The following is an 8,879-nucleotide window of genomic DNA, read 5'->3' on the forward strand; positions in this document are numbered from 1 at the left end:
TGAGTGATCCCAGGGTGCTTAATGAGTAGCGAGTGATCCCTGGGTGCTTTATGACTAGTGAGTGATCCCAGGGTGCTTCATGAGTAGTGAGTGATCCCAGGGTGCTTAATGAGTAGTGAGTGATCCCAGGGTGCTTAATGAGTAGTGAGTGATCCCAGGGAGCTTAATGAGTAGTGAGTGATCCCAGGGTGCTTTATGAGTAGTGAGTGATCCCAGGTGCTTAATGAGTAGTGAGTGATCCCAGGGAGCTTAATGAGTAGTGAGTGATCCCAGGGTGCTTTATGAGTAGTGAGTGATCCCAGGGTGCTTTATGAGTAGTGAGTGATCCCAGGGTGCTTTATGAGTAGTGAGTGATCCCAGGGTGCTTTATGACTAGTGAGTGATCCCAGGGTGCTTAATGAGTAGTGAGTGATCCCAGAGTGCTTAATGAGTAGTGAGTGATCCCAGGGTGCTTAATGAGTAGCGAGTGATCCCTGGGTGCTTTATGACTAGTGAGTGATCCCAGGGTGCTTAATGAGTAGTGAGTGATCCCAGGGTGCTTTAGGAGTAGTGAGTGATCCCAGGGTGCTTTATGAGTAGTGAGTGATCCCAGGGTGCTTAATGAGTAGTGAGTGATCCCAGGGTGCTTAAGGAGTAGTGAGTGTTCCCAGGGTGCTTAATGAGTAGTGAGTGATCCCAGGGTGCTTAATGAGTAGTGAGTGATCCCAGGGAGCTTAATGAGTAGTGAGTGATCCCAGGTTGCTTTATGAGTAGTGAGTGATCCCAGGGTGCTTTATGAGTAGTGAGTGATCCCAAGGTGCTTTATGAGTAGTTAGTGATCCCAGGGTGCTTAATGAGTAGTGAGTGATCCCATGGTGCTTAATGAGTAGTGAGTGATCCCAGGGTGCTTAATGAGTAGTTAGTGATCCCAGGGTGCTTAATGAGTAGTGAGTGATCCCAGGGTGCTTAATGAGTAGTGAGTGATCCCAGGGTGCTTTATGAGGAGTTAGTGATCCCAGGGTGCTTAATGAGTAGTGAGTGTTCCAAGGGTGGCAACACATATATATTCTAAGTGATTTCCATGAGTCTTTCACCACTCTGATTGTTTTATACTGTTCAATTCAACTTCAGCCAAAACAAATGTCAGCACTTTTATGATTTCTGCATTTCCTGCACTCAATTGTATTGGTGTAAAAAGTACTCAGTTGTCATACTTGAGTAAAGATACGTAGAAAATTACGTAGAAAATTACTCAAGTAAAAGTGAAAGTCGCCCAGTAAAATACTACTTAAGTAAAAGTCTAAAAGTATTTGGTTTTAATTATACTTATGTATCAAAAGTAAATGTAATTGATAAAATGTACTTTAGTATCAAAAGTATAAATAATTTCAAATTCCTTATATTAAGCAAAATAGATAGCACCGTTTTTTATTTACAGATAGCCTGGGGCACACTCCAACACTTAGACATATTTTACAAACAAAGCATTTGTGTTTAGTGAGTCCTCCAGATCAGAGGCAGTAGATGACCAGGGATGTTCTCTTGATAAGTGTGTGAATTGGACCCTTTTCCTGTCCTGCTAAGCATTCAAAATGGAACAAGTACTTTTAGGTGTCAGGGAACCAGTACCGAGTCAGTGTGCAGGGGTATAGGCTAGTTGAGGTAACCTGTACATGTAGTTGGGGCGAAGTGACAATGCATAGGTAACAAACAAACAGCGAATACATGTGTTTGTCAGTTCTTGCCCATTTCTTGGGGTTTGTACTCCCGAAGTTGTTGAGTGTTTTTGGGCTTGCCAGTTTATACATAGCAGTTCTCAATTGTTAGCAGCCAATGGCTGAAGATTGACATAATTCTTTAGTCATTACTGAATGATTTAATGTGACAAATCAAACATTAAACCTGGTAAACAATTAATGGTAACCTGGTAAACAATTAATTTATCACTAGTCACTTTATACAATGCACTCTAAATAATGCCACTTTAATAATGTTTACATGTCTTACATTACTCATATCACATGTATATACTGTATTTTATACCATGTATTACATCTTGCCTATGGCGCTCGGCCATCGCTCATCCATATACTTATATGTACTGTACATATTCTCATTCATCCCTTTAGATTTGTGTGTATTCGGTAGTTTTTGGGGAATTGTTAGATTACTTGTTAGATATCACTGCACTGTCAGAACTAGAAGCACAAGCCTTTTGCTACACTCGCATTAACATCTGCTAACCATGTGTATGTGACAAATAACATTAGATTTGATTTGATTTAGACCCTGAGTTTATTTGAAACAGGCGTTTGGTTTCTGAAATGTGTTGTTGCCTAGCTATTAAATAGGACAGGCGGCTATTTGAGACTGGGTTTCATTAAAGTTTTACGTAGATTGATTGTCATCAATACAGTCCAATCTTAAACTATTGTGTCTCCTTAGAGTCTCTCACCAGGCTAGCCCCCTTCAGTTCCAGAGACACCTGGAAGAGAAATGACATACAGAAACTCTTTCATGTACTAATTGGGGCAGCAGGGTAGCCTAGTGGTTAAACCGTTGAACTAGTAACCAGAAGGTTGCATGTTCAAATCCCCGAGCTGAGAAGGTACAAATCTGTTGTTCTACCCCTGAACAGGCAGTCAACCCACTGTTCCTAGGCTGTCATTGAAAATAAGCATTTTTTCTTAACTGACTTGCCTAGTTAAATAAAGGTTACAAAAAAATAATTAGTTATGACTCACAAACACATTCTCTTATTACAATAACAACTTGCCAATAAGATAATTAAACCCAGAGTTGGGGTTGATTACATTTCAATTCAGGAAGTAAACTGAAATTCCACTTCTGCATTTTCATAATTGAACCTCATTATGGAAAAATGAAATTACAATAAATAAATAAAAGTTTATTTCCTGAAATGGAATAGACCCCAACTCTGATAAAAGCACAATGTCTTCATTGCCTGTCTGTTGCAATAAGGAAAACAGTCTGTAATATGCTCCTTGTTGTTACCTGTCTGTGTGGGTCCACCCTCCTTCTCTTCTTCCTCACGGTGGAAAATCTGTCCATCTGGCTGAGTCCTCCAGCGCAGTTGAAAGTCAGACACCCCCTGCTTCACGAGCTCTACATGCAGCTAGATTAAAGATCAAGCTTTTAGGTTAAATTGTTAGATTATTTTCTCTCTCGCTCACTCTCTCTTTCTGTCTCTGTCACTCTCTGTCTGTGTCTCTGCGTCTGTCGCTCTGTCTGGCTCTCTGTCTCTCGTCTCCCTCCCTCCCCCTTTCCCTCTTCCTCCCCTTTCCCCTTTCCCTCTTCCTTCCCCTTTCTCTCTCCCTCCCCTTTCCCTCTCCATCTCTCTCACCTGCTGTAGGAGCTGGTCACCGACTGCCTGGTCTGTCATATCAGCATCTGATTGGATCTTCATCCTCACAACCGTTCTCTTTGACTTGGGGGCTGAAATACATTTGCTGATATTATTTATGGTGCAAAATAGTTCAAATCTGTGCAAAATACCGGGAATACCACAAAACTCATTAGGACTTGACAGTATGCATTTATTTAACATATTTCTTTAACAATGTGCTGTCCAAAAAGGTGATTGTTTTACTAAAGTTTAGTAAGCTGAGCAATGTGTAAATAGTGTTATATTTTTAAAGCACATTGTTGAAGAAAGAAAATGTCATACTGCCAGATTATAATGGGTTTAATGGTATTTTTACACCGATTTGTACTAATTTGCATTGTGAAACTGTCTCCCACATTGTCACAAAATAACATTCAATATAACAAAACATGAATTGTGGGGTGAAAAAGTATCATCTCCACTAAACCGAAGTCCGATACGAAAATAAGTATGTTCATTAAAGTTATTATTCGACGTACCTTCTCTGACAGAATAAATAAATGTACCAGGAAAGAAGTACCTTCTGTGGAAGACTCTGGAGTTTTGACAGTGGCAAATACTTCCACCTCACAAAGTGTGAGCCATTCCGACCTGCCAGGGTTGACCACAACAACATAGCGACCCTCCATCACATTACACTGGAAGGTGTAGGTCTCTCCTGCTGGGATGTGGGATATGACATCACATCTGAAAGAGATAGAGAGGGTGGGGGATAGAGAGAGATACATGATTATTGTACAGTGCGGTGCTGTAGTTCAAATGCTACTTCACAAAAGTATTACTGAAAATATATACACATTTAATGAATAACTGTTATTTTTAATGAATCCCATAAACTTTACAATCAATCAGAACTACCGGCTCTGATGTTCGTCAGATGTGGTGGTGCTTGCAAACTATTACGGACTACAAAGTGAAACGAGGCTGCGAGCTGCCCATTGACGAGCTAAATGTCTTTCATGCTCGAGCTAAATGCCTTTCATGCTCGCTTCGAGGCAAGCAACACTGAAGCATTCATGAGAGCAGCAGCTGTTCTGGACGACTGTGTGATCACGCTCTCCATAGGCGATGTAAGCAATAACTTTAAAAAGGTCAACATTCACAAGGCCCCTGGACCAGTCAGATTACCAGGGCGTGTACTCAGAGCAGGCGAGGACAAATTGGCAAGTGTCTTCACTGACATTTTCAACCTCTCCCTGACCGAATCTGTAATACCCACATGTTTCAAGTAGACCACCATAGTCCCTGTGCCCAAGAATGCGAAGGTAACCTGCCTAAATGACTACCGCCCCGTAGCACTCACATTGGTAGCCATGAAGTGATTTTAAAGACTGGTCAAGTCTCACATCAACACCATCATCCCGGAAACCCTAGACCCACTGCAATTCGTATACCGCCCCAACAGATCCACAGATGACGCAATCTCAATCGAACATTATACTGCCCTTTCCCATCTGGACAAAAGGAACACCTATGTGAGAATGCTAGTCATTGACTACAGCACCGTAGTGCCCGCAAAGCTCATCACTAAGCTAAGGACCCTGGGACCAAACACCTCCCTCTGCAACTGGATCCTGGACTTCCTGACGGGCCGCCTTCAGGTAGTAAGGGTAGGCAACAACACATCTGCCATGCTGATTCTCAACACCGGTTCCCCTCGGGGGTGCGTACTTGGTCCCCTCCTGTACTCCCTGTTCACACATGACTGCGTGGCCAAGCACAACTCCAACACCATCCGTAAGTTAGCTGATGACACAACAATGGTAGGCCTGATCACCGATAACGATGAGACAGCCTATAGGGAGGAGGTCAAAGACCTGTCAGTGTGGTGCCAGGCCAACAACCTCTCCCTCAATGTAAGCAAGACAAAGGAGATGATCGTGGACCACAGGAGAAGTAGGGCCAAACAGGACTCCATTTAAATCGACAGGGCTGAATTGGAGCGGGTCAAGAGTTTCAAGTTCCTTGGTGTCCACATCAACAACAAACTATCATGGTCGAAACACGCCAAGACAGTTGTGAAGGGGCTACGACAACACCTTTTCCCCCTCAGGAGACTGAAACTATTTAGATTGGGCCCCCAGATCATAACAAAGGTATACAGCCCATTACATCACTGGAGCCAAGCTTCCTGCCATCCAAGACCTATATACCAGGTGTCAGGTGTCAGGGGAAGGAAGGTCCCAAAGAATTGCCAGACTCCAGTCACCCAAGTCATAGACTGTTCTCTCTGCTTCCGCACGACAAGCGGTACTGGAGAGCCAAGTCTAGGTCAAAAAGGCTCCTTAACAGCTTCTACCCCAAACTATAAGACAGCTGAACAATTAATCAAATGGACACCCTGACTATTTACATTGACCCCCTGCTGCTACACACTGTTTATCATCTATGCATAGTCACTTTACCCTTACTTACATGTATAAATTACCTCAACTAACCTGTGCCCCTTGAGTAACCTGGGCCCCCTGTATATAGCATCGTTATTGTTATGTATTTCTACTGTGTTGCTTTTTGTTTTTGACTTTATTTAGTAAGTATTTTCATAACTATTTCTTAATCCGCACTGTTGGTTAAGGGCTTGTAAGTAAGCATTTCTCTGTCTGGTCTACACATGTTGTGTTCGTCGTATGTGACAAATACGATTTGATTTGAGTACAATGCTGTTTATTCAATTTCACTACTCACCTGGGGTTGTTGATGCCATTGTTCTCCAGTGAGTTACCGATGCGGATCTCAGCACCATCAAGTCTCTCAGGAACAACATCTCTGTTGGTGATGGTGACAGCTGTCACTTTGTACACATCCAGCAGGTCCACTCTCCACCAGGGGTTGGTCTCCTGTGCAGTGTGGGTGCAGGATCCATAGTTTGTGTTTCTGTTCCCATCAATTGCATAGTGAGCATTGCGATCCGAAAACTGTGATGACTGAACAGCCTGTCCTCTCAATGCCACGTTGTCTGAGTGACAGAGACAGATATAATACACAGGTTTATTCATTAGTCCACACTGTAGCAATACGTTTTGCAACTGAAAACGTTTTGCAGGTTAGTTCAGTTTAGTCAGTCTCCATTTTGTTCCGTTTGGTTCCTAGTGAATACACCTCAGATATACACATCCCCATCCCCCTGTTCACACACACCTGCACCAACTTGTATTACATGTAGATAGTTACCTTTAATTGGGCACTTTGTATTTGTAATTTATTATGGATCCCCATTAGCTGCTGCCAAAACAGCAGCTACTCTTCCTGGTGTGTGTGTGTATGTGTGTGTGTGTGTGTGTGTGTGTGTGTGTGTGTGTGTGTGTGTGTGTGTGTGTGTGTGTGTGTGTGTGTGTGTGTGTGTGTGTGTGTGTGTGTGTGTGTGTGTGTGTGTGTTTGTGTGTGTGTGTGTGTTTGTGTGCGTGTGTGTGTGCGTGTGCGTGTGCATGTGTGTGTGTGTGTGTGTGTGTGTGTGTGTGTCTCTGTGCCAATGTTTGTGTCTCTTCACAGTCCCCGCTGTTCTATAAGGTGTTTTTTTAATCTGTTTTTTAAACCCAATTTTACTGCTGGCATCAGTTACTTGATGTGGAATAGAGTTCCATGTCGTCATGGCTCTATGTAGTACTGTGTGCCTCCCATAGTCTGTTCTGGACTTGGGGACTGTGAAGAGACCTCTTGTGGCATGTCTTGTGGGGTATGCATGGGTGTGTGCTAGTACTTCAAACAGACAGCTCGGTGCATTCAACACCTCTCATAAATGAAAGTAATGATGAAGTCAATCTCTCCTCCACGTTTAGCCAGGAGACATGCATATTATTAATGTTAGCTCTCTGTGTACATCCAAGGGCCAGCCGTGCTGCCCTGTTCTGAGCCATTTGCAATTTTCCTAAGTCCTCTTTAGTGGCACCTGACCACACAACTGAACAGTAGTCAAGGTGTGACAAAACTAGGGCCTGTAGGACCTGCCTTGTTGATAGTGTTGTAAGAAGGCAGAGCATTGCTTTATTATAGACAAACTTCTCCCCATCTTAGCTACTACTGCATCAATGTGTTTTGACCATGACAGTTTACAATCTAGTGTTACTCCAAGCAGCTTGCTCAACTTGCTCAATTTCCACAATATTTATTACAATACTTAGTTGAGGTTTAGGATTTAGTGACTTTAACTGAATGAAAGTTATTACTAGGCCTAGCTTCTGTCACAGCGGCCAATGCTTGTATTTCATGCATTGATTAGTTGATTTATTTACTTATTCATTAATGCTTTTATTTATTATTTTTCAATGTATTGCTTCTGTCACAGTGGCCAATACTGATACTTCGTTCATTGGTTCATTGATTTAGATTGTTTGTTTTGTCTGTCTGTCTTTTTTGTGTGATTGTTTTGTGTCTGTCTGTCTGTCTGCTTTATTAAAAATGCATTTACCTATTTGCACCGTGACCCTCAGAAAGAGTAGGAAAATCCCTGTAAAGCCACAATAAGCATATGAATGATTAGTCATAATTAATCAATGTGAATTCACTATATGACAAGTTCTCTAATGTGCTATAGGGTAATGCTGATCATTAAAGATCTTTGACTTAGAGATGGAAGGGTTGGGGTCAATTCAATTTCTGTAAATCAGGAAGCACACTGAAATTCAAATTAATTGTTAAACTCTGAGTGGTTGTTTTGGGCTCTGTACATCATGAAACATCATTTGAAAGCTACAGGCCGTGTCTTTTTGGAAATGGAACTAAAATCATACTGCTGACAATGTCATAAGAATCTCTCAGAGGTTAATTGGAATGTGTTTTATGTTCTGATTTGACAGGAACTGAAATAGAATTGACCCTAACCCTTGTAGGGATTTAGTTCTCACCAGAAACAGGGATAGCTCTCCTACTCCACTCCATGGATCTGGGATGTAGCAACATATTCATCAGTCAATATGAATTAATAACATTAAACATTTCCCCCTTTTAATTATAAGTTAATATGATCTATTTCTGGACATCCAACACCTGCCATGTATAGGATGTGGATGTACAATTCTTGTCCTTTCAGAATTTCCATGTCACACATACCACAACAACAATACCCTTTAAATAATGTGACAATAACCCATTTTCTTTACTGATATATTATCATAATTCTTTATTATAGTATTAGCCAAGGTTTTGAGCAATAACACAGCATATCCAAACATAAGATTAACATACCTGTATTGAGAGGGTTATCTTGTCCTTTGCTGAATCCCTCGCTGCTCTCCTCCGTCTCAGTGTGTGTGATGGATTCTTCTTACTCTCTTTTCTCTCTCTCTGTCTGGCAAACATGCAAACCTGGGTCATGTTCATTTGGGAACACAACAGAAAAAACATTGCAACGTTTTGCAACTGAAAACAAAAATGTTTGTTTGTGATTGGATAAGAACAGATAGTCGATCACTTCCTGTTTCAATCTGTTTTCTTCCATTTGGTGCCTTATGAACACAACCCTCATTTAGCCAAAGATGGTGAGGTGTATTAGTCGTTA

At 41.7% G+C, this 8,879-nt stretch overlaps 1 protein-coding gene across 1 annotated transcript; it reads right to left on the reverse strand.

Moving 5' to 3' along the window:
- Window positions 1–2,108: 2,108 nt before the first annotated feature.
- LOC135510388 (fucolectin-like) lies at window positions 2,109–8,661 on the reverse strand. The gene is made up of 8 exons (XM_064931266.1): window positions 8,567–8,661; window positions 8,227–8,264; window positions 7,791–7,829; window positions 6,071–6,341; window positions 3,906–4,072; window positions 3,344–3,435; window positions 2,995–3,115; window positions 2,109–2,464 (listed from the first exon to the last, which is right to left on the reverse strand). The coding sequence occupies exons 2-8, from the start codon at window positions 8,258–8,260 to the stop codon at window positions 2,439–2,441; spliced, it is 750 nt and encodes a 249-aa protein (XP_064787338.1). The 5' UTR covers window positions 8,261–8,264; window positions 8,567–8,661; the 3' UTR covers window positions 2,109–2,438.
- Window positions 8,662–8,879: the final 218 nt, after the last annotated feature.

Source organism: Oncorhynchus masou, chromosome 23 (genome assembly GCF_036934945.1).
Source record: "Oncorhynchus masou masou isolate Uvic2021 chromosome 23, UVic_Omas_1.1, whole genome shotgun sequence".
Lineage (NCBI taxonomy): Eukaryota > Metazoa > Chordata > Actinopteri > Salmoniformes > Salmonidae > Oncorhynchus > Oncorhynchus masou.

Bases quoted from the DNA above. Each gene is read 5' to 3' on its own strand.
- LOC135510388 (XM_064931266.1), bottom strand. From the start codon at position 8,260: ATGGAGTGGAGTAGGAGAGCTATCCCTGTTTCTG. The intron at 7,830-8,226 runs GTGAGAACTAAA...GTGGCTTTACAG, and splicing joins GAGAGCTATCCCTGTTTCTG to GGATTTTCCTACTCTTTCTG. The intron at 2,465-2,994 runs GTAACAACAAGG...TTTCTCTTCCAG, and splicing joins GGGTGGACCCACACAGACAG to GTGTCTCTGGAACTGAAGGG.